Consider the following 26,133-nt stretch of genomic DNA (forward strand, 5'->3'; position numbering starts at 1 on the left):
ATCCCTAGCACTCCTCACCAGATTCCCTCCTGCATCTTTAACTCCCCCTATCTCTTTCGCTGCCTCCCGCTTCCGGAGCTGGTGGGCCAGTATCTGACTTGCCTTCTCCCCGTATTTATATACCGCCCCCTGCGCCTTCCTCCACTGCGCCTCCGCCTTCCGGGTGGTCAATATGTCAGACTCCGCTTGGAGACTACGACGCTTCCTCAAAAGCCCCTCCTCCGGGACATCCGCATACAAGATGATCAAAGGGTTAGATAGGGTGGACAGTGAGAGCCTTTTTCCTCGGACGGTGATGTCCAGCACGAGGGGACATAGCTTTAAATTGAGGGGAGATAGATATAGGACAGATGTCAGAGGCAGGTTCTTTACTCAGAGAGTAGTAAGGGCGTGGAATGTCCTGCCTGCAACAGTAGTGGACTCGCCAACACTAAACGCATTCAAATGGTCATTGGATAGGCATATGGACGATAAGGGAATAATGTAGAGGGACTTTAGAGGGGTTTCACAGGTCGGCACAACATCGAGGGCCGAAGGGCCTGTACTGCGCTGTAATGTTCTATGTTCTTCTATGTTCTATGTTCCTGTCCACCCTTACCATTTCATCCACCAGCCTCTCCCTCTCAGCCCTCTCCCCCCTCTCCCTGTGCGCCAGAATAGATATCAGCTCCCCTCTAACCACCGCTTTCAACGCTTCCCAGACCACCCCAACTTGCACCTCCCCGTTATCATTAGCTTCCAAATACCCCTCTATACCCCTATGGACCCGCCCGCATACTTCCTCCTCCGACAGAAGCCCCACATCTAACCTCCACAGCGGGCGCTGATCCTTCCCCTGCCCCAGCTCCAGGTCCACCGAATACAGAGCGTGGTCTGATATGGCTATCGCCGAATACTCCGCCCCCACCACCCTCGGAATCAGCGCCCTGCTGAAGACAAAGAAATCAATCCGGGAATAAGCCTTGTGGACGTGGGAGAAAAAGGAGAATTCCCTACCTCCCGGCCTCAGAAACCTCCAAGGGTCCACCCCTCCCATCTGGTCCATGAACCCCCTCAGCACTGAGGCCGCTGCCGGCCTCCTGCCCGTCTTGGACCTCGAATGATCCAGAGCCGGATCCAGCACCGTGTTAAAGTCTCCTCCCAATATCAAGCCCCCCATCCCCAGGTCTAGAATCCGGTTCAGTATTCGCCGCATGAAGCCTGCATCGTCCCAATTTGGGGCGTACACATTGACCAGTGCCACCCGCTCCCCTTGAAGCCTACCACTCACCATTACGTAACTGCCACAGCTATCCGCCACCACACTCGACGCCACGAACGACAAGCTCTTACCAACCAAAATCCCCCCCCCCCCCGGTTCCTCGCATCTAGACCCGAATGGAATACCATTCAGCCTCACCTGATCCGCCACCTTAAGGTGCGTCTCCTGGAGCATAGCCACGTCCGCTCCCAGCCACTTCAAGTGCGCCAAGACCCAGGACCTCTTCACCGGTCCATTCAGCCCCTCCACATTCCATGTGACCAGCCGAATCTGGGGGGTCTGCCCCCTCCCTCTGCGCCGGTCAGCCATAGCTCTCCCTCGGCTCACCACGTGCCCGCAGTATTCCCCGGGCCCGTTCCCCACGGTGGCAGATCCCCATCCCGACCCCCCCATCCCCAGCAGTTCCCCTTCGGCCCCTCCAGCAGGAACCCGGTATCTCCACCCTATTCCCCCCCAATAGCATCCACCACCCCCCCCCCCCCCCCCAGCTGCGTAATCTCTTCCATTGTACTTCCGTAAGTCAGCCGACTCCTGCTGACCCCGGCTGCTCCCACCACCCCAACGACCCCCGCCCCGGTGCAACACAACCGCCACTCCCCCCGCCCGGTGCCGGCTCCTCCCACTCCACCTCCAGCCAGCGCGGGAAAAAGCCCGCGCTTCCATCTAGAACCCGCCCCCCGACCCATAACAGGAAAGAGAAGGGCACGTGACCCAATGGGCCCGCAATACAGACCCCAGCCCTCCACCAGTGAAAAACAAAAAAGCACCAAAATAAATAATTAAAAAGCCCCAAAAAGCAAAAAAGCAAAAAGGAACCAACAAAAACAAAAAGTAAAAAAGTGTACCAGGGAGAACAAAGCCTCCGGACTATGTACATCTGTCCCCAGACCCCCCCAGTCCTCACTTCAAGTCCAGCTTCTCTGCCTGGACGAAGGCCCAGGCCTCCGCCGGGGAGTCGAAGTAAAGCTGGCGATCATTGTAAGTGACCCAGAGGCGAGCCGGCTGTAACAGGCCGAACTTCACCCCCTTCCTGTGAAGCACACCCTTCGCCCGATTGAAACCAGCCCTTCTCTTTGCCACCTCCGCACTCCAGTCCTGATAAATCCGGATCTCTGCATTCTCCCAACTGCTGCTCCTTTCCTTCTTCGCCCATGAAAACTGACCAGCACCGCCTTAGGCGTCTCGATCGGCCTGGGCTTCCTCAGCAGCACCCGATGGGCACCCTCCAGCTCCAGGGGCCCTTGAAAGGACCGCGCACCCATTAGCGAGTTCAGCATCACAACCACGTAGGCCCCCAAGTCCGAATCTTCCAGCCTCTCCGGGTGCCCAAAATCCACACGTTCTTCCGCCGGGATCGGTTCTCCATTTCCTCCATCCTCGCTTGCCATTTTTTGTGAAGCGCCTCGTGCGACTCCACCTTCAGTGCCAGGCCCTAGGATTTCATCCTCGTTCTCCGAGGCCTTTTGCTGTAGCTCTCGGATCTCCGCACCCTGAGCCGTCTGAGTCGCCATGAGCTTGTCCAGGGAGGCCTTAAGCGGTTCCAGCAGCTCCGCTTTCAGCTCTCTGAAGCAGCGATGGAGCAGGTCCTGCTGCTCCTGCGCCCACTGCTGCAACGCTGCCGGTTCCCCACCCGCCGCCATCTTGTTTTTCCTGCCTCGCACCTTTCTCTGCTCCAAAACCAACTTTTTGACCGCCCCGCTCCTGGTCCAGTCCGTCCACCGGCAGATGATCGCAGCAGATGTGTTCCCACACGGGGAAAAGTCCAACAGGCGCCGCTACGGGCCCTGAAAAGAGACAAAAAGGCTGAAAAAAGCGGGAGCTACCAAACGTGCGGCTTAGCTCCGCATCACTGCAACCGGAAGTCCACTATAACCCCATTAATGATAGATTCAAGCTAATTCATTGAGTGCTCAGTGGATTCCTGATTCCTGCCTCTATCCATTCGCTATTTTCCAATCTGATAGGGCCTTTTCATTATGTGTGGCATTTTGGGAAATTTAAATTACCCATATCTGCTGTCTCAGCTGAGACATCTTCCAGCATCTTAGGATGAGGACTTGTCAGCTTTCAATTTTAATAATTTTATCATTACCATTTCCTGGAGCTTGCAACTGGTTAACATTCTGCACCTTGACTTCAAGCGAGAGAGAGAGGGAACTAGAGGGACAGACACACGGGGTCACAGTGAGAGGGGTACAGACACACGGGGTCACAGTGAGAGGGACAGACACACGGGGTCACAGTGAGAGGGACAGACACACGGGGTCACAGTGACAGGGACAGACACACGGGGTCACAGTGAGAGGGACAGACACACGGGGTCACAGTGAGAGGGACAGACACACGGGGTCACAGTGAGAGGGACAGACACACGGGGTCACAGTGAGAGGGACAGACACACGGGGTCACAGTGAGAGGGACAGACACACGGGGTCACAGTGAGAGGGACAGACACACGGGGTCACAGTGAGAGGGACAGACACACGGGGTCACAGTGAGAGGGGGACAGACACACGGGGTCACAGTGAGAGGGACAGACACACGGGGTCACAGTGAAAGGGACAGACACACGGGGTCACAGTGAGAGGGACAGACACACGGGGTCACAGTGAGAGGGACAGACACACGGGGTCACAGTTAGAGGGACAGACACACGGGGTCACAGTGAGAGGGACAGACACACGGGGTCACAGTGAGAGGGGGACAGACACACAGGGTCACAGTGAGAGGGAGACAGACACATGGGGTCACAGTGAGAGGGACAGACACACGGGGTCACAGTGAGGGGGACAGACACACAGGGTCACAGTGAGAGGGAGACAGACACACGGGGTCACAGTGAGAGGGGGACAGACACACGGGGTCACAGTGAGAGGGACAGACACACGGGGTCACAGTGAGAGGGGGACAGACACACGGGGTCACAGTGAGAGGGGGACAGACACACGGGGTGACAGTGAGAGGGGGACAGACACACGGGGTCACAGTGAGAGGGACAGACACAGGGTCACAGTGAGAGGGGGACAGACACACGGGGTCACAGTGAGGGGGACAGACACACAGGGTCACAGTGAGAGGGACAGACACAGGGTCACAGTGAGAGGGGGACAGACACACGGGGTCACAGTGAGAGGGGACAGACACACGGGGTCACAGTGAGAGGGACAGACACACGGGGTCACAGTGAGAGGGGGACAGACACACGGGGTCACAGTGAGAGGGACAGACACACGGGGTCACAGTGAGAGGGGGACAGACACACGGGGTCACAGTGAGAGGGACAGACACACGGGGTCACAGTGAGAGGGGGACAGACACACGGGGTCACAGTGAGAGGGGGACAGACACACGGGGTCACAGTGAGAGGGGGACAGACACACGGGGTCACAGTGAGAGGGACAGACACACGGGGTCACAGTGAGGGGGACAGACACACGGGGTCACAGAGAGAGGGACAGACACATGGGGTCACAGTGAGAGGGAGACAGACACATGGGGTCACAGTGAGAGAGGGACAGACACACAGGGTCACAGTGAGGGGGACAGACACACGGGGTCACAGTGAGAGGGACAGACACACGGGGTGTCAGTGAGAGGGGGACAGACACATGGGGTCACAGTGAGAGGGGGACAGACACACGGGGTCACAGTGAGAGGGGGACAGACACACGGGGTCACAGTGAGAGGGGGACACACAAGGGGTCACAGTGAGAGGGACAGACACACGGGGTCACAGTGAGAGGGGGACAGACACACGGGGTCACAGTGAGAGGGACAGACACACGGGGTCACAGTGAGAGGGACAGACACACGGGGTCACAGTGAGAGGGGGACAGACACACGGGGTCACAGTGAGAGGGACAGACACACGGGGTCACAGTGAGGGGGACAGACACACGGGGTGACAGTGAGAGGGACAGACACACGGGGTCACAGTGAGAGGGGGACAGACACAAGGGGTCACAGTGAGAGGGGGACAGACACTCGGTGTCACAGTGAGAGGGGGACAGACACACAGGGTCACAGTGAGAGGGACAGCCACACGGGGTCACAGTGAGAGGGGGACAGACACACGGGGTCACAGTGAGGGGGACAGACACACGGGGTCACAGTGAGAGGGGGACAGACACACGGGGTCACAGTGAGAGGGACAGACACATGGGGTCACAGTGAGAGGGGGACAGACACACGGGGTCACAGTGAGGGGGACAGACACACGGGGTCACAGTGAGAGGGACAGACACATGGGGTCACAGTGAGAGGGAGACAGACACATGGGGTCACAGTGAGAGGGGGACAGACACACGGGGTCACAGTCAGAGGGACAGACACACGGGGTCACAGTGAGGGGGACAGACACACGGGGTCACAGTGAGAGGGACAGACACACGGGGTCACAGTGAGAGGGGGACAGACACACGGGGTCACAGTGAGAGGGACAGACACACGAGGTCACAGTGAGAGGGAGACAGACACACGGGGTGACAGTGAGAATGGGACAGACACACGAGGTCACAGTGAGAGGGGGACAGACACAAGGGGTCACAGTGAGAGGGACAGACACACGGGGTCACAGTGAGAGGGGGACAGATACACGGGGTCACAGTGAGAGGGACAGACACACGAGGTCACAGTGAGAGGGGGACAGACACAAGGGGTCACAGTGAGAGGGACAGACACACGGGGTGTCAGTGAGAGGGGGACAGACACATGGGGTCACAGTGAGAGGGGGACAGACACACGGGGTCACAGTGAGAGGGGGACAGACACACGGGGTCACAGTGAGAGGGGGACAGACACACAGGGTCACAGTGAGAGGGACAGACACAGGGTCACAGTGAGAGGGGGACACACAAGGGGTCACAGTGAGAGGGACAGACACACGGGGTCACAGTGAGAGGGGGACAGACACACGGGGTCACAGTGAGAGGGGGACAGACACACGGGGTCACAGTGAGAGGGACAGACACACGGGGTCACAGTGAGGGGGACAGACACACGGGGTCACAGTGAGAGGGGGACAGACACAAGGGGTCACAGTGAGAGGGGGACAGACACTCGGTGTCACAGTGAGAGGGGGACAGACACACAGGGTCACAGTGAGAGGGACAGCCACACGGGGTCACAGTGAGAGGGACAGACACACGGGGTCACAGTGAGAGGGACAGACACACGGGGTCACAGTGAGAGGGGGACAGACACACGGGGTCACAGTGAGAGGGACAGACACACGGGATCACAGTGAGAGGGGGACAGACACAAGGGGTCACAGTGAGAGGGGGACAGACACACGGGGTCACAGTGAGAGGGGGACAGACACACGGGGTCACAGTGAGAGGGACAGACACACGGGGTCACAGTGAGAGGCACAGACACACAGGGTCACAGTGAGAGGGACAGACACACGGGGTCACAGTGAGAGGGACAGACACACGGGGTCACAGTGAGAGGGACAGCCACACGGGGTCACAGTGAGAGGGGGACAGACACACGGGGTCACAGTGAGAGGGACAGACACACGGGGTCACAGTGAGAGGGGGACAGACACACGGGGTCACAGTGAGGGGGACAGACACACGGGGTCACAGTGAGAGGGACAGACACACGGGGTCACAGTGAGAGGGACAGACACACGGGGTCACAGTGAGGGGGACAGACACACGGGGTCACAGTGAGAGGGGGACAGACACACGGGGTCACAGTGAGAGGGACAGACACACGGGGTCACAGTGAGAGGGGGACAGACACACGGGGTCACAGTGAGAGGGACAGACACACGGGGTCACAGTGAGAGGGACAGACACACGGGGTCACAGTGAGAGGGACAGACACACGGGGTGACAGTGAGAGGGGGACAGACACACGGGGTCACAGTGAGAGGGCGACAGACACAAGGGGTCACAGTGAGAGGGACAGACACACGGGGTGTCAGTGAGAGGGGGACAGACACATGGGGTCACAGTGAGAGGGGGACAGACACACGGGGTCACAGTGAGAGGGACAGACACACGGGGTCACAGTGAGGGGGACAGACACACGGGGTCACAGTGAGAGGGGGACAGACACACGGGGTCACAGTGAGAGGGACAGACACACGGGGTCACAGTGAGAGGGGGACAGACACACGGGGTCACAGTGAGAGGGACAGACACACGGGGTCACATTGAGAGGGACAGACACACGGGGTCACAGTGAGGGGGACAGACACACGGGGTCACAGTGAGAGGGGGACAGACACACGGGGTGACAGTGAGAGGGGGACAGACACACGGGGTCACAGTGAGAGGGACAGACACACGGGGTCACAGTGAAGGGGACAGACACACGTGGTCACAGTGAGAGGGGGACAGACACACGGGGCCACAGTGAGAGGGACAGACAAACGGGGTCACAGTGAGGGGGACAGACACACGGGGTCACAGTGAGAGGGACAGACACACGGGGTCACAGTGAGAGGGACAGACACACGGGGTCACAGTGAGAGGGACAGACACACGGGGTCACAGTGAGAGGGACAGACACACGGGGTCACAGTCAGAGGGACAGACACACGGGGTCACAGTGAGAGGGGGACAGACACACGGGGTCACAGTCAGAGGGACAGACACACGGGGTCACAGTGAGAGGGACAGACACACGGGGTCACAGTGAGAGGGACAGACACACGGGGTCACAGTGAGAGGGGGACAGACACACGGGGTCACAGTGAGAGGGGGACAGACACGGGGTCACAGTGAGAGGGGGACAGACACACGGGGTCAGAGTGAGAGGGACAGACACACGGGGTCACAGAGAGAGGGGGACAGACACACGGGGTCACAATGAGAGGGACAGACACACGGGGTCACAGTGAGAGGGACAGACACACGGCGTCACAGAGAGAGGGGGACAGACACACGGGGTGACAGTGAGAGGGGGACAGACACACGGGGTGACAGTGAGAGGGGGACAGACACACGGCGTCACAGAGAGAGGGGGACAGACACACGGGGTGACAGTGAGAGGGGGACAGACACACGGGGTCACAGAGGGGGACAGACACATGGGGTCACAGTGAGGGGGACAGACACACCGGGTGTCAGTGAGAGGGGGACAGACACACAGGGTCACAGTGAGAGGGACAGACACACGGGGTCACAGTGAGAGGGGGACAGACACACGGGGTCACAGTGAGAGGGACAGACACACGGGGTCACAGGGAGAGGGGGACAGACACACGGGGTCACAGTGAGAGGGGGACAGACACACGGGGTCACAGTGAGAGGGACAGACACACGGGGTCACAGTGAGAGGGACAGACACACGGGGTCACAGTGAGGGGGACAGACACATGGGGTCACAGTGAGAGGGACAGACACACAGGGTCACAGTGAGAGGGACAGACACACGGGGTCACAGTGAGAGGGGGACAGACACACGGGGTCACAGTGAGAGGGACAGACACACGGGGTGACAGTGAGAGGGGGACAGACACACGGGGTCACAGTGAGAAGGGGACAGACACACGGGGTCACAGTGAGAGGGGGACAGACACACGGGGTCACAGTGAGAAGGGGACAGACACACGGGGTCACAGTGAGAGGGACAGACACATGTGGTCACAGTGAGAGGGGGACAGACACACAGGGTCACAGTGAGAGGGACAGACACACGGGGTCACAGTGAGAGGGGGACAGACACACGGGGTCACAGTGAGAGGGGGACAGACACACGGGGTCACAGTGAGAGGGACAGACACACGGGGTCACAGTGAGAGGGACAGACACACGTGGTCACAGTGAGAGGGACAGACACACGGGGTGACAGTGAGGGGGACAGACACACGGGGTCACAATGAGAGGGACAGACACACGGGGTCACAGTGAGAGGGACAGACACACGGGGTCACAGTGAGAGGGGGACAGACACACGGGGTCACAGTGAGAGGGACAGACACACGGGGTCACAGTGAGAGGGGGACAGACACACGGGGTCACAGTGAGAGGGGGACAGACACACGGGGTGACAGTGAGAGGGGGACAGACACACGAGGTCACAGTGAGAGGGGGACAGACACACGGGGTCACAGTGAGTGGGACAGACACACGGGGTCACAGTGAGAGGGACAGACACACGGGGTGCCAGTGAGAGGGGGACAGACACACGGGGTCACAGTGAGGGGGACAGACACACGGGGTCACAGTGAGAGGGACAGACACACGGGGTCACAGTGAGAGGGACAGATACATGGGGTCACAGTGAGAGGGACAGACACACGGGGTCACAGTGAGAGGGACAGACACACGGGGTCACAGTGAGAGGGACAGACACACGGGGTCACAGTGAGAGGGACAGACACACGGGGTCACAGTGAGAGAGGGACAGGCACACGGGGTCACAGTGAGAGGGGGACAGACACACGGGGTCACAGTGAGAGGGACAGACACACGGGGTCACAGTGAGAGGGGGACAGACACACGGGGTCACAGTGAGAGGGACAGACACACGGGGTCACAGTGAGAGGGACAGACACACGGGGTCACAGTGAGAGGGGGACAGACACACGGGGTCACAGTGAGAGTGGGACAGACACACGGGGTCACAGTGAGAGGGGGACAGACACACGGGGTCACAGTGAGAGGGGGACAGACACACTGGGTCACAGAGAGAGGGGGACAGACACATGGGTCACAGTGAGAGTTTGCGGAGACACATGGGTCGTAGTGAGAGACACATGTGGGACCGAGGGTACTGGTCCATTGGCTTTGCAGAGCTCCATATTGAGTTGTTAAATTCTGGCATTTTGTTGCTTCTGTTATCCATTACCTAATCTTGACATCTTTCTGCAAACAGTTGTTTTCGAAAACCATTGAAAAATGTTCAGTGATGACCAAAACACCCCTCCAGGTATGTTGAATAAGACATAATAAGTCCTGTAAAGAAACAGCAATGTATGAATCCAGTCAGTTTACATATATCTCCCTGAGAGAGGGAGGACAGAGAGACACCAGTCAGTGTACAGATATCTCCCTGAGAGAGGGAGGACAGAGAGACACCAGTCAGTGTACAGATATCTCCCTGAGAGAGAGGGACTGAGAGACCAGTCAGTGTACAGATATCTCCCTGAGTGAGAGGGGACTGAGAGACACCAGTCAGTGTACAGATATCTCCCTGAGAGAGAGGGGACTGAGAGACACCAGTCAGTGTACAGATATCTCCCTGAGAGAGAGAGGGGACTGAGAGACACCAGTCAGTGTACAGATATCTCCCTGAGAGAGAGAGAGGGACTGAGAGACACCAGTCAGTGTACAGATATCTCCCTGAGAGAGAGGGGGGACTGAGAGACACCAGTCAGTGTACAGATATCTCCCTGAGAGAGAGAGGGGGGACTGAGAGACACCAGTCAGTGTACAGATATCTCCGAGAGAGAGGGGACTGAGAGACACCAGTCAGTGTACAGATATCTCCCTGAGAGAGAGGGGGGACTGAGAGACACCAGTCAGGGTACAGATATCTCCCTGAGAAAGAGGGGACTGAGAGACACCAGTCAGTGTACAGATATCTCCCTGAGAGAGAGGGGACTGAGAGACACCAGTCAGTGTACAGATATCTCCCTGAGAGAGAGGGGACTGAGAGACACCAGTCAGTGTACAGATATCTCCCTGAGAGAGGGGGGGAGGGGGACTGAGAGACACCAGTCAGTGTACAGATATCTCCCTGAGAGAGAGGGGACTGAGAGACACCAGTCAGTGTACAGATATCTCCCTGAGAGAGAGGGGACTGAGTTATAGCTGGGGGAAGGGCAATTATTATGCCATTAGACATGACTTAGCATGTGTAGTTTGTAGAAGTAGGCTGCAAGGGTTGGGCTCACTGGATATGTGGAGCTTGTTCAAGGAACAGCTATTGCATGTTCTTGATAAGTACGTACCAGTCAGGCAGGGAGGAAGGGGTCAAGCGAGGGAATCGTGGTTTACCAAAGAAGTGGCATCTCTTGTTAAGAGGAAGAAGGAGGCCTATGTGAAGATGAGGCGTGAAGTTTCAGTTGGGGCGCTTGATAGTTACAAGGAAGCGAGGAAGGATCTAAAGAGAGAGCTGAGACGAGCAAGGAGGGGACATGAGAAGTCTTTGGCAGGTAGGATCAAGGAAAACCCAAAAGCTTTCTATAGGTATGTCAGGAATAAAAGAATGACTAGGGTAAGAATAGGGCCAGTCAAGGACAGTGGTGGGAAGTTGTGTGTGGAGGCTGAGGAGATAAGCGAGATACTAAATGAATACTTTTCGTCAGTATTCACTCAAGAAAAAGATAATATTGTGGAGGAGAATGCTGAGACCCAGGCTATTAGAATAGATGGCATTGAGGTGCATAGGGAAGAAGTGTTGGCAATTCTGGACAAGGTGAAAATAGATAAGTCCCCGGGCCTGATGGGATTTATCCTAGGATTCTCTGGGAAGCCACGGAAGAGATTGCTGAGCCTTTGACTTTGATTTTTAGGTCATTGGCTACAGGAATAGTGCCAGAGGACTGGAGGATAGCAAATGTGGTCCCTTTGTTCAAGAAGGGGAGTAGAGATAACCCCGGTAACTATAGGCCGGTGAGCCTAACGTCTGTGGTGGGTAAAGTCTTGGAGAGGATTATAAAAGATACGATTTATAATCATCTAGATAGGAATGATATGATTAGGGATAGTCAGCATGGTTTTGTGAAGGGTAGGTCATGCCTCACAAACCTTATCGAGTTCTTTGAGAAGGTGACTGAACAGGTAGACGAGGGTAGAGCAGTTGATGTGGTGTATATGGATTTCAGTAAAGCGTTTGATAAGGTTCCCCACGGTCGGCTATTGCAGAAAATACGGAGGCTGGGGATTGAGGGTGATTGAGAGATGTGGATCAGAAATTGGCTAGTTGAAAGAAGACAGAGAGTGGTAGTTGATGGGAAATGTTCAGAATGGAGTTCAGTTACGAGTGGCGTACCACAAGGATCTGTTCTGGGGCCGTTGCTGTTTGTCATTTTTATAAATGACCTAGAGGAGGGCGCAGAAGGATGGGTGAGTAGATTTGCAGACGACACTAAAGTCGGTGGAGTTGTAGACAGTGCGGAAGGATGTTGCAGGTTACAGAGGGACATAGATAAGCTGCAGAGCTGGGCTGAGAGGTGACAAATGGAGTTTAATGTGGAGAAGTGTGAGGTGATTCACTTTGGAAAGAATAACAGGAATGCGGAATATTTGGCTAATGGTAAAATTCTTGGTAGTGTGGATGAGCAGAGGGATCTTGGTGTCCATGTACATAGATCCCTGAAAGTTGCCACCCAGGTTGATAGGGCTGTGAAGAAGGCCTATGGTGTGTTGGCCTTTATTGGTAGAGGGATTGAGTTCCGGAACCATGAGGTCATGTTGCAGTTGTACAAAACTCTAGTACGGCCGCATTTGGAGTATTGCGTTCAGGCGACTGAGAGACACCAGTTAGTGTACAGATATCTCCCTGAGAGATAGGGGACTGAGAGACACCAGTCAGTGTACAGACATCTTCCTGAGAGAGAGGTGACTGAGAGACACCATTCAGTGTACAGATATCTCCCTGAGAGAGAGGAGACTGAGAGACACCAGTCAGTTTACAGATATCTCCCTGAGAGAGAGATAGAGAGGAGACTGAGAGATACCAGTCAGTGTACAGATATCTTCCTAAGAGAGAGGGGACTGAGAGACACCAGTCAGTGTACAGATATCTTCCTGAGACAGAGGGGACTGAGAGACACCAGTCAGTGTACAGATATCTCCCTAAGAGAGAGGGGACTGAGACACCAGTCAGTGTACAGATATCTCCCTGAGAGAGAGAGGGGACTGAGAGACACCAGTCAGTGTACAGATATCTCCCTGAGAGAGGGGACTGAGAGACACCAGTCAGTGTACAGATAGCTCCCTGAGAGAGGGGACTGAGAGACACCAGTCAGTGTACAGATATCTCCCTCAGAGAGATGGGACGGAGAGACACCAGTCAGTGTACAGATATCTCCCTGAGAGAGGGTACTGAGAGACACCAGTCAGTGTACAGATATCTCCCTGAAAGAGAGGGGACTGAGAGTCACCAGTCAGTGTACAGATATCTCCCTGAGAGAGAGGGGACTGAGAGACACCAGTCAGTGTACAGATATCTCCCTGAGAGAGAGAGGGGACTGAGTGACACCAGTCAGTGTACAGATATCTCCCTGAGAGAGAGAGGGGACTGAGTGACACCAGTCAGTGTACAGATATCTCCCTGAGAGAGAGAGGGGACTGAGAGACACCAGTCAGTGTACAGGTATCTCCCTGAGAGAGAGAGTGGGGACTGAGAGACACCAGTCAGTGTACAGATATCTCCCTGAGAGAGAGAGAGGACCGAGAGACACCAGTCAGTGTACAGATATCTCCCTGAGAGAGGGGGCTGAGAGACAACAGTCAGTGTACAGATATCTCCCTGAGAAAGAGAGGGGACAGAGAGACACCAGTCAGTGTACAGATATCTCCCTGAGAGAGGGGACTGAGATACACCAGTCCGTGTACAGATATCTCCCTGAGAGAGGGGGGACTGAGAGACACCAATCAGAGTACAGATATCTCTCTGAGAGAGAGAGAGAGAGAGGATTGAGAGACACCAGTCAGTGTACAGATATTTCCCTGAGAGAGAGGGGACTGAGAGACACCGGTCAGTGTGCAGATATCTCCCTGAGAGAGAGGGGACTGCGAGACACCAGCCAGTGTACAGATATCTCCCTGAGAGAGAGATAGAGAGGGGACTGAGAGACACCAGTCAGTGTACAGATATCTCCCTGAGAGAGAGAGGGGACTGAGAGACACCAGTCAGTGTACAGATATCTCCCTGAGAGAGAGGGGGGACTGAGAGACACCACTCAGTGTTCAGATGTCTCCCTGAGAGAGAGAGAGGACCGAGAGACACCAGTCAGTGTACAGACATCTCCCTGAGTGAGAGAGGGGGGTCTGAGAGACACCGGTCAGTGTACAGATATCTCCCTGAGAGAGGGGACTGAGAGACACCAGTCAGTGTACAGATATCTCCCTGAGAGAGAGAGGGGACTGAGAGTCACCAGTCAGTGTTCAGATATCTCCCTGAGAGAGAGGGGACTGAGAGACACCAGTCAGTGTGAAGATAATTCAGGTTAATGACATTGTGTGTTCGCTGAAGAAATGGACTTATTGAATCATTTTTCTTGAGACACTTGGCAGTTCCCACAGAATATATTGTGGGTAGGGAAAAACACGAGAAATGCAGAGACATAGCATAATGCTCTGGAAACTTGTATTCGCTATTTTGATTGTGCCATTTCAAGCTGGTTTCTTTTTCGACATTTGACCTGATGTCAGAAAATTTCACGGAATTCATAGTCGATGTTGAGGACTCCAAGGGTCACTCCGTCCTGACTCACTGTGCTGCCACCTCTGCAGCTCAGTTCTGTCAATGGGAAAGGACAGGCCCAGGCATGATGATAGTGGTGTCTGGGACATAAAATGTAATGTATGAGTCCGTGGGTATGACTATGTCAGGCTCTTTTCCCTGAGACCAAAACCTGAATCTTGGACAACTTTTTATTTTTCAGCAAAAATCAAGTTCTCATTTTTCTTCACAGATGTCGAATGCCATTTGGAACATGAAACAAAGGGAGGACAAAAGACGTACATTTCAAAATTACATAAAAAAACAGGTACCTGAGTTGTAAATAAGAGACATTAGGTATAACAAAATTCTGTTTATTGTGCATTACTTACACTGTGTGTGTTGAGGGGGTCAGAGAGGGAACAAAAACACTGTCGAGGAAAGTTATTCTGTATCTAACCCCGTGCTCTACCTGTCCTGGGAGTGTTTGAAGGGGACAGTGCAGAGGGAGCTTTACTCTGTATCTAATCCCGTGCTGTACCTGTCCTGGGAGTGTTTGATGGGGACAGTGTAGAGGGAGCTTTACTCTGTATCTAACCCCGTGCTCTACCTGTCCTGGGAGTGTTTGATGGGGACAGTGTAGAGGGAGCTTTACTCTGTATCTATCCCCGTGCTGTACCTGTCCTGGGAGTGTTTGATGGGGACAGTGTAGTGGGAGCTTTACTCTGTATCTAACCCCGTGCTCTACCTGTCCTGGGAGTGTTTGATGGGGACAGTGTAGAGGGAGCGTTACTCTGTATCTAACCCTGTGCTCTACTTGTCCTGGGAGTGTTTGATGGGGACAGTGTAGAGGGAGCTTTACTCTGTATCTAACCCCGTGCTGTACCTGTCCTGGGAGTGTTTGATGGGACAGTGTAGCGGGAGCTTTACTCTGTATCTAACCCTGTGCTGTACCTGTCCTGGGAGTGTTTGATGGGGACAGTGCAGAGGGAGCTTTACTCTGTATCTAACCCCGTGCTGTATCTGTCCTGGGAGTGTTTGATGGGGACAGTGTAGAGGGAGCTTTACTCTGTATCTAACCCCGTGCTGTACCTGTCCTGGGAGTGTTTGATAGGGACAGTGTAGAGGGAGCTTTACTCTGTATCGAACCCCGTGCTCTACCTGTCCTGGAAGTGTTTGATAGGGACAGTGTAGAGGGAGCTTTACTCTGTATCGAACCCCGTGCTCTACCTGTCCTGGGAGTGTTTGATGGGGACAGTGTAGAGGGAGCTTTACTCTATATCTAACCCCGTGCTCTACCTGTCCTGGGAGTGTTTGATAGGGACAGTGTAGAGGGAGCTTTACTCTGTATCTAACCCCGTGCTCTACCTGTCCTGGGAGTGTTTGATGGGGACAGTACAGAGGGAGCTTTACTCTGTATCTAACCCCGTGCTGTATCTGTCCTGGGAGTGTTTGATGGGGACAGTGTAGAGGGAGCTTTACTCTGTATCTAACCCCGTGCTCTACCTGGCCTGGGAGTGTTTGATGGGGACAGTGTAGAGGGAGCTTTACTCTGTATCTATCCCCGTGCTGTACCTGTCCTGGGAGTGTTTGATGGGGACAGTGTAGAGGGAGTTTCACTGTATCTAACCCCGTGCTCTACCTGTCCTGGGAGTGTTTGATGGGGACAGTGTAGAGGGAGCTTTACTCTGTATCTATCCCCATGCTGTACCTGTCCTTGGGAGTGTTTGATGGGGACAGTGTAGAGGGAGCTTTACTCTGTATCTAACCCTGTGCTGTACCTGTCCGGGAGTGTTTGATGGGGACAGTGTAGAGGGAGCTTTACTCTATATCTAACCCCGTGCTGTACCTGTCCTGGGAGTGTTTGATGGGGACAGTGTAGAGGGAGCTTTTCTCTGTATCTAACCCCGTGCTGTACCTGTCCTGGGAGTGTTTGATGGGGACAGTGCAGAGTGAGCTTTACTCTGTATCTAACCCCGTGCTGTACCTGTCCTGGGTCTGTTTGATGGGGACAGTGTAGAGGGAGCTTTTCTCTGTATCTAACCCCGTGCTGTAATTGTCCTGGGATTGATTGATGGGGACAGTGTAGGGGGACCTTTACTCTGTATCTAACTCCGTGCTGTACCTGTCCTGGGAGTGTTTGATGGGGACAGTGTAGAGGGAGCTTTACTCTGTATCTAACCCCGTGCTGTACCTGTCCTGGGTGTGTTTGATGGGGACAGTGTAGAGGGACCTTTACTCTGTATCTAACCCCGTGCTGTACCTGTCCTGGGAGTGTTTGATGGGGACAGTGCAGAGGGAGCTTTACTCTGTATCTAACCCCGTGCTGTACCTGTCCTTGGGAGTGTTTGATGGGGACAGTGTAGAGGGAGCTTTACTCTGTATCTAACCCTGTGCTGTACCTGTCCGGGAGTGTTTGATGGGGACAGTGTAGAGGGAGCTTTACTCTATATCTAACCCCGTGCTGTACCTGTCCTGGGAGTGTTTGATGGGGACAGTGTAGAGGGAGCTTTTCTCTGTATCTAACCCCGTGCTGTACCTGTCCTGGGAGTGTTTGATGGGGACAGTGCAGAGGGAGCTTTACTCTGTATCTAACCCCGTGCTGTACCTGTCCTGGGTCTGTTTGATGGGGACAGTGTAGAGGGAGCTTTTCTCTGTATCTAACCCCGTGCTGTAATTGTCCTGGGATTGATTGATGGGGACAGTGTAGGGGGACCTTTACTCTGTATCTAACTCCGTGCTGTACCTGTCCTGGGAGTGTTTGATGGGGACAGTGTAGAGGGAGCTTTACTCTGTATCTAACCCCGTGCTGTACCTGTCCTGGGTGTGTTTGATGGGGACAGTGTAGAGGGACCTTTACTCTGTATCTAACCCCGTGCTGTACCTGTCCTGGGAGTGTTTGATGGGGACAGTGCAGAGGGAGCTTTACTCTGTATCTAACCCCGTGCTGTACCTGTCCTGGGAGTGTTTGATGGGGATAGTGTAGAGGGAGCTTTACTCTGGATCTAACCCTGTGCTGTACCTGTCCTGGGAGTGTTTGATGGGGACAGTGCAGAGGGAGCTTTACTCTGTATCCCTCCCCGTGCTGTACCTGTCCTGGGAGTATTTCATGGGGAGAGTGTAGAGGGAGCTTTACTCTGTATCTAACCCCATGCTGTACCTGTCCTGGGAGTGTTTGATGTGTGTGTTGATTGTATATCTATGTAGATGCAATACAACTGAGCAAGCACTAGAGGGAGCATGGGAGAGATATAAATACAGGGGAACAGGAAGTGAGGACACACTTCACAGAAGCGGGAACTGGTAGCAGGACGTAGGCAAGCAGCATCGAGGTAACTAAATTAAGCACTGAAGAGAGAACGAACTTACAATAAAGCATCTACTTCAACTTTAAGACTACGAACTTTATTAAGACACAAGGACAACACATGGTACCAGCAGTGGCGTCAGACGCTTACTACAAGATTACACCAGCTGCAGACACAGAAAGACCAAAATGGCAAGGAAAACTCCTGCAGGCCATTTGACTTGGGAAGACTTCGCTGATTCGATTATGTTTGTTGGAACCCTACGTCAGCTGAACATAACCGGTAATTCAAGTAATGTCTGGAAAAGATTTAAACAAATGTTCGATTTATATATCGCAGTTAATGATCTCGGAGCAGCCTCAGATGAAATTAAAATAGCACTGCTCATCGCAAGGCATGAATCTGGAGAAACATGTAATTGCTTTAAATACTCGAAAGATGAAGACAGCACCAAATTAGAAATAATACTAAAAAAAATGTTATGAAATTTGAACAGTACTGTATGAGGGCGAAATGAAAAAGTAACATGAATTTTTCACAAAGACAAAATGCTGAAATCCAGTCCAGATCGAAAGGAAAAAGTAACTTCAACTTTTTTGAAAGAAAAAACGCTGAAATCCACTGTAAAATGGCGTCGGAGCACATTGTACAGTCTCTGGGGAACAAAGGACGAAAATCTGCATCTGCGCATGCGCAGGGAACAGAAGCCGCGCATGCCCAGTTGCAAGGAACGATTGCACGATTTGAAGATGGTTCTGCGCATGCGCAAGCCGTGCATGCCCAGTTGCAAGGAACGATTGCACGATTTGAAGATGGTTCTGCGCATGCGCAAGCCGTGCATGCCCAGTTGCAAGGAACGATTGCACGATTTGAAGATGGTTCTGCGCATGCGCGGCTTGGACACAAAACCGCACAGTAAAGGAAGACCGATTTGCGCATGCGCAATCGATTCCTACGCATGATGTCATGAACGTCATGACGTCTGAGGACCAGGACCACGTCCACTTAAAAGGGAAATGCCCGAAAATTAAAAATAAGATACTTAAAGCTGTAAAACCCAATTTTCTTACCTCAAAAGACAGAAAAGCGCCTGAACTTACACCAGCAGTTGACAATAACTCTCACAACACCCTGGAACAAGCAGTCTGCACCACCCAAAGTGAAGAGAACAAAAACAATTCCAAAACAAAAAATGATGAAGGCAACGATACCAAATCCGAAGCAAAAAAAGATGATTTGGTTTTTGAAGAATACTACTCAGACATGGCTGAGTTATTCGTATATGCTGATCACAGCATCAGCGACACGGTCGCAAAGCTCAACACAAATCTACTCGTGGTAGATGAATCCAACACCAGGGTGCCATGGCAGATCGTCGATACATTGGATGACAGCATTACCCAAGACGAAGACGACGCCACACAGAGAGCACAGAAAGACTCCACAGAGAGAGCGATGACAGGCTCCACCGTGAGAGTGATGAAAGACTCCACAAAGAGAGTGACGCGAGCCTCCACAGACAGCTCGTTGAAAGACTCCAAAAGGGAAGCAAGCAAACACTCCCTGGCGAACAGCATGCATGGACAAGACCATGAAGGTCAACCCGCCGTATCTGAGCAACCGCAAGCAGACTATGAAAGTCTACCAAGCTCACATGACCAAGAAAAAGACAATGTACATCTACCCACTGCATGCGAAAACAGTGACAAGGTGATCACACTCGACATACAGGAGGTACAGGATCACAGCGAGACTGACAGTTCTCAGCTTGTCTGTACCGAAGCACAGAGTAGGGCCACCCAAGAGTCCAGTGAGACCACGCCAAAAGAAATCGTGAAGAATTTGACTCCAGAAGAGGAGCACCAAGAAAGCAAAGAAGAGGAATTAAATCCACCACAAATTACTTTAGAAGAGGAGCACAAAGGAAGCAAAGACGACGAATCAAATCCACCACAAATGACTGAGTCACCAGCATCAATGCAACATCAGATCATTCTCACCATTCTCTAGACGAAACGTTTAATGTAACAATTTCCACAAAGGACACTCGCACCAATAACTGTGACAATGACTCAAATTATCCACATGGGACACTCATTGAGCTCAACAAGAAAAACAAGAACCAAAAGAAGCACAGCAGAAACACGGACAACAACAGCAACAACAAAAATTGCAAGCACAAAAACGAAAACTACAAGAAGAACAATAAAAACAACAAGAAGCATAACAAAGACAGCAACAAGCACGACAAGAACCAAGACATAAATGACAAAAACAACAAGAACGACAATGAAAACAACAAAGACAGGAACGAGAGAAACAACAGCAATGAAACAACGACTTCTACAAAATGGTACAACTCTGCATATGAAGGACAATGCCACAGCACACTGCAAAACAATGACAAGACTACAAACATGATGACAACGAATCTCACAAATCCACATCTGCTCCAGAACAAGCAAGCACACCAGCTTTCAAGGCAGATGACACTCTAAATCAATACCACAAGCACAGAAAAAAAAAGTCCATGTCAGTCAACATCAGTGGTTCGACCATTCAAACACCACGGGATGAAATATTGGTTACTTAAAAAAATCAAGAACACCGACAACATTCACAACAGAGTTGCAATATCAATGTCACCACGTCAACAATGAAAAAAAATCAATGAACAAATTCATCAAGTTTGGACTCATAAATGTTTTTATTAAGATTGGACTCATAAATATTAATTGGCTTTGTAAAATATCCAATATCATCATCACTTGTATAGATACACATATCATAAGTAATTAACTGTTTTGTACAATTTTCTTTAACAATGTACAGAAAATATATAAAGAAAAAAGGGGGGGATGTGGTGATTGTATATCTATGTAGATGCAATACAACTGAGCAAGCACTAGAGGGAGCATGGGAGAGATATAAATACAGGGGAACAGGAAGTGAGGGCACGCTTCACAGAAGCGGGAACTGGTAGCAGGACGTAGGCAAGCAGCATCGAGGTAACTAAATTAAGCACTGAAGAGAGAACGAACTTACAATAAAGCATCTACTTCAACTTTAAGACTATGAGCTTTATTAAGACACAGGGAACAACACAATGTGGACAGTGTAGAGGGAGCTTTACTCTGTATCGAACCCCGTGCTGTACCTGTCCTGGGAGTGTTTGATGGGGACAGTGTAGAGGGAGCTTTACTCTGTATCTAACCCCGTGCTGTACCTGTCCTGGGAGTGTTTGATGGGGACAGTGTAGAGGGAGCTTTACTCTGTATCGAACCCCGTGCTGTACCTGTCCTGGGAGTGTTTGATGGGGACAGTGTAGAGGGAGCTTTACTCTGTATCTAACCCCGTGCTGTACCTGTCCTGGGAGTGTTTGATGGGAACAGTGTCGAGGGAGCTTTACTCTGTATCTAACCCCGTGCTGTACCTGTCCTGGGAGTGTTTGATGGGGACAGTGTAGAGGGAGCTTTACTCTGTATCGAACCCCGTGCTGTACTTGTCCTGGGAGTGTTAGATTGGGGACAGTGTAGAGGGAGCTTGACTCTGTATCTAACCCCGTGCTGTACCTGTCCTGGGAGTGTTTGATGGGGACAGTGTTGATGGAACCATGAATTCACTAGACACGTGCTTTGAGATATGAACAATGGATTTAATTTACTTACTACAGAGCCAGCCTGATACCCGTTAAACTCTCGATGAACTGCAGGCTGGCTCTGGACAAGGGTATTTATCCAGCAAGTCCAGGGGGAGGAGTCGTGCGCGGAGCCAAGGGTGGAGCCCTGTACAAACTCCTGAACATTCCCAGAGCTACTCCCCCTAGTGGTCGGATAACGCTACTGCGCTTACAATGGTATTGGTAAATAAAGTGTGAATTACTAAGTTACATTCACCACATTCACCCACTGCAAAAAAATCAAGTCCGGCGGAGGTGGTGGTCTACAAAGTAAGTCTGTCTGGTGGTCGAACTGTCCACTGTGATCTGTGGAGCACCGGGGTTGCAGCCTCGATGTTTAGAAAGTTAACGTTCTTGTTAGTTGAGGGGAGTGGCCCTTTGAAATCAATCGCGAGTCGTTCAAAGGGCCTAGAAGCCTTGACCAGGTGGGCCCTGTCTGGTCTATAGAAGTGCGGTTTGCACTCCGCACAGATCGGGCAGTCCCTGGTGACCGCTTTTACCTCCTCGTTGGAGAAAGGCAGGTTTCGGGCTCTGATGCAGTGGTCGAGCCGGGTGACCCCTGGATGGCAGAGGTCCACGTGGATGGCTTTCAGACGGCTGATCTGCGCGCTGGCGCATGTCCCGCGGATAGGGCATCCGAGGGCTCGTTGAGCTTCCCCGGTCGATATTTAATATCGTAACGATAGGCCGAGAGTTCGATCCTCCACCGCAGAATTTTATCATTTTTTATTTTGCCCCTTTGCGAGTAGCTACTGGCTTGCAATCTGGAGTGAGGTTGGCGAAGAGAGGAGGGGGGGAGATGCGCAGCGTGGCTAGGCTGCAGATAGTGAGTGGGGGCAGGGGCCCGCCGAAGCTGAGGGTGAGGCTCTTGAGGTTGCACTGGAAATCCAGGCCTAATAAGAGTGGCGCGCAGAGGTTGGGCAGGACATAAAGTTTAAATTTAGAATAACTAGCGCCTCGAATTGTGAGCGTAGCAACGGTGCGTCCTTGGATTTGGACTGAGTGGGAGCCCGAAGCGAGGGCGATAGCTTGGCTCACTGGAAAAATAGAAAGCGAACAGCGTCTTACCAGCTCTGGATGTATAAAGCTCTCGGTGCTCCCGGAGTCAAAGAGGCATGGCGTGCTGTACCCGTTGATCTGGACCTCCGCCATCGAACTTCGTAGGTGCTTGGGGCGGGATTGATCCAGGGTGACCGCGTTGAGTTGCGGGCCGCGTGGTGAGTGCCCGAGGAAGTCGTATTCTTCAGATGAGCTTCCTGAGCATGCCAATGCAGATGGGGCCCGTGGATCGCACGTGGTGAGTGGCGAGGAAGATGGCGGCCCCCATGAGTCGCACGTGGCCGGCTGCATGGTGGGGGTTTGCCAAGATGGCGGCCCCCATGGATCGCACGTGGCGGGAGGGGGCGGAGTCTGGCGTAGGCCACAGCGTTTCGGGCCCCGTGGGCCCGCTGGTGTTGGGAGTGATTTGTTCTCTCTGCAGGGGAGTTACAAACTGGGGCCCTTTTCACGAGGCACACTCTGGCATAGTGGCCTTTCTTCCTGCAGCTGCTGCAGGTCGCAGATCGGGCTGGGCAGTGCTGCCGCGGGTGCTGGCTTTGGCCACAGAAATGGCAGGCTGGGGCAGCTGAGCAGCTGAGTAACTGGCTGGGGCAGCAGAGTAACTGGCTGGGGCAGCAGAGTAACTGGCTGGGGCAGCTGAGTAGCTGGCTGGGGCAGCAGAGTAACTGGCTTGGGCAGCAGAGTAGCTGGCTGGGGCAGCAGAGTAACTGGCTGGGGCAGCAGAGTAGCATGGTGGTTAGCATAAATGCTTCACAGCTCCAGGGTCCCAGGTTCGATTCCCGGCTGGGTCACTGTCTGTGTGGAGTCTGCACGTCCTCCCCCTGTGTGCGTGGGTTTCCTCCGGGTGCTCCAGTTTCCTCCCACAGTCCAAAGATGTGCGGGTTAGGTGGATTGGCCATGCTAAATTGCCCGTAGTGTGCTAATAAAAGTAAGGTTAAGGGGGGTTGTTGGGTTACGGGTATAGGGTGGATACGTGGGTTTGAGTAGGGTGATCATGGCTCGGCACAACATTGAGGGCCGAAGGGCCTGTTCTGTGCTGTACTGTTCTATGTTCTATGTTCTAGTAGCTGGCTGGGGCAGCAGAGTAACTGGCTGGGGCAGCAGAGTAACTGGCTGGGACAGCAGAGTAACTGGCTGGGGCAGCAGAGTAACTGGCTGGGGCAGCAGAGTAACTGGCTGGGGCAGCAGAGTAACTGGCTGGGGCAGCAGAGTAACTGGATGGGGCAGCCGAGAAGCTGGCTGGGGCAGCAGAGTAACTGGCTGGGGCAGCAGAGTAACTGGCTGGGGCAGCAGAGTAACTGGCTGGGGCAGCAGAGTAACTGGCTGGGGCAGCAGAGTAACTGGCTGGAGCAGCAGAGTAACTGGCTGGGGCAGCAGAGTAACTGGCTGGAGCAGCAGAGTAACTGGCTGGGACAGCAGAGTAACTGGCTGGGGCAGCAGAGTAACTGGCTGGGGCAGCAGAGTAACTGGCTGGGGCAGCAGAGTAACTGGCTGGGGCAGCAGAGTAACTGGCTGGGGCAGCAGAGTAACTGGCTGGGGCAGCAGAGTAACTGGCTGGGGCAGCAGAGTAACTGGCTGGGACAGCAGAGTAACTGGCTGGGGCAGCAGAGTAACTGGCTGGGGCAGCAGAGTAACTGGCTGGGGCAGCAGAGTAACTGGCTGGGGCAGCAGAGTAACTGGCTGGGGCAGCAGAGTAACTGGCTGGGGCAGCGCGGTAGCTGGGGGGCCGTGCGGCACAGGCCTGGGGGGATTGTTGGTCGTGTGTCCACGATGAGGTCGCGGGGTCCGCGGGAAACGAGGTGAGGCTGCGGAAGGAAACTTCCATAGTGGTAGCAGCCTCCACAGTAGTGTCTAAGTCCTGGGCCCCCTTTTCTAGCAGTCTTTGGTGCACATAGTTAGACCTAAGGCCCACTACGAAAACGTCCCGCACAGCAAGCTCCCTATGTTCCGCCGCGGTAACGGCCTGATAATTACAGTCATTGGAAAGGTTGTTCAGTTCCCTTACAAATTCGACAAGCGTTTCTGTAGGCCGCTGACGGCGAGTCGTAAACACGTGGCGTGCATAAGCCTCGTTAATGGGCCTAACGTACATTTTGTCCAGTATTGCCAGCGCTGCGGTGTAAGAACCGGCCGGATTTAGCTGTGTGGAGATTCTGTGGCTTACCCTCGCGTGCAGTAGGCTGAGTTTTTGTTCCTCCGTTGTTCCAGTGGTGCTGGCTTCTGCCAGGTAGGCTGGGGAGCCTTTAGGCGAATTTTACCGGGCCCTGCTTGTTCTGGGGAGAAACTGCAGCTTCCCACAAGTTTCTGCGGCCGAGCACACTGAACTTTTAATCAGAGACTCTTTCGTTGTGGGTATGCAATCTTCACATCCGCCAGAGACTCTCTAGAGGTCGCTAATCGCAATGCTCGCGCATACGCTCCCGACTGCGCGGCGGCCCCCTGGGTGGCATGGAACACGACCCCCCTCACCTCCACAGACTCGGACCCACCCCCCCCCCCCCCCCCCCAGTCCTGCGCCACAGGGCGCCCCGATAAACCCATGGGGCCCTGCTGCCACTTTTGCGGCCAGGCCAAGCACGCCCGCCAGCGCTGCCCGGCCCGCACCGCACGAAGGGCCACTTTGCGGCCGTTTGTCAGTCTAAAGCGGTCGCTGCAGACCCCCGCATCTCCCCCGCGCTCCTCAGGGCCCCCGTGCGGCCCGCGGACCTCTCTGCCCCCACCCCCCACCGCCACGAGTGATCCCGGTCACCGCCATTTTGGGCCCTCGATGCCATGTGCGATCCCCGGGCACCGCCATTTTGGATCAGCACCGAGGACCCCGCAGGCGACTGCTCGCTGCCATATAATGACTCGGAGTTCCTGCCACGACTCGCCTCAGTAATATTGGACCAGTCGCGGCCTCGCACGCTGTCCACGGCAACCACGAAGATCCTTCTCAATGGCCACGAGACAAGCTGCCTGCTGGACTCCGGGAGCACCGAGAGTTTTGTCCACCCCGCCACGGTAAGACGCTGCGCTCTTCCCGTTTACCCGGTGAAACAAAGAATCGCTCTGGCCTCCTGTTCACACTCGGTCCAGATCACAGGGTGCTGCATCGCGGACCTCACGGTCCAGGGGAGGGAGTTTAAAAACTATAAGCTCTTCGTCCTTCCCTATCTCTGCGCGGCAGCACTCCTGGGGTTAGATTTCCAGTGCAACCTCCAGAGCTTAACATTCAAATTCAGCGGCCCTATGCCCCCCTTACTGTCTGCAGCCTCGCGTCCCTCAAGGTCAATCCCCCATCCTTGTTTGCAAACCTCACCCCGGATTGCAAACCCATTGCCACCAGGAGCAGACGGTACAGCGCCCAGGACCAGACCCTCATCAGGTCCGAAGTCTAAAAGCTTCTGAAGGAAGGGGTTATCGAGGCTAGCAACAGCCCCTGGCGAGCACAAGTGCTGGTGGTAAAAACCAGGGAGAAAAATCGGATGGTTATA

At 53.8% G+C, this 26,133-nt stretch overlaps 1 protein-coding gene across 1 annotated transcript in view; it reads left to right on the plus strand.

The window, feature by feature from the left end:
• Positions 1–26,133, plus strand: part of LOC119954817 (sporulation-specific protein 15-like) — a 522,687-nt gene that overhangs the window by 307,316 nt on the left and 189,238 nt on the right. The window contains exons 12-13 of the mRNA XM_038780358.1: positions 10,094–10,147; positions 14,865–14,939. Of these exons, the coding sequence (XP_038636286.1) occupies positions 10,094–10,147; positions 14,865–14,939 (129 nt within the window). The remainder of the gene's footprint in view (positions 1–10,093; positions 10,148–14,864; positions 14,940–26,133) is intronic.

This window comes from Scyliorhinus canicula, chromosome 20, assembly GCF_902713615.1.
Source record: "Scyliorhinus canicula chromosome 20, sScyCan1.1, whole genome shotgun sequence".
In the NCBI taxonomy this organism is placed as follows: domain Eukaryota; kingdom Metazoa; phylum Chordata; class Chondrichthyes; order Carcharhiniformes; family Scyliorhinidae; genus Scyliorhinus; species Scyliorhinus canicula.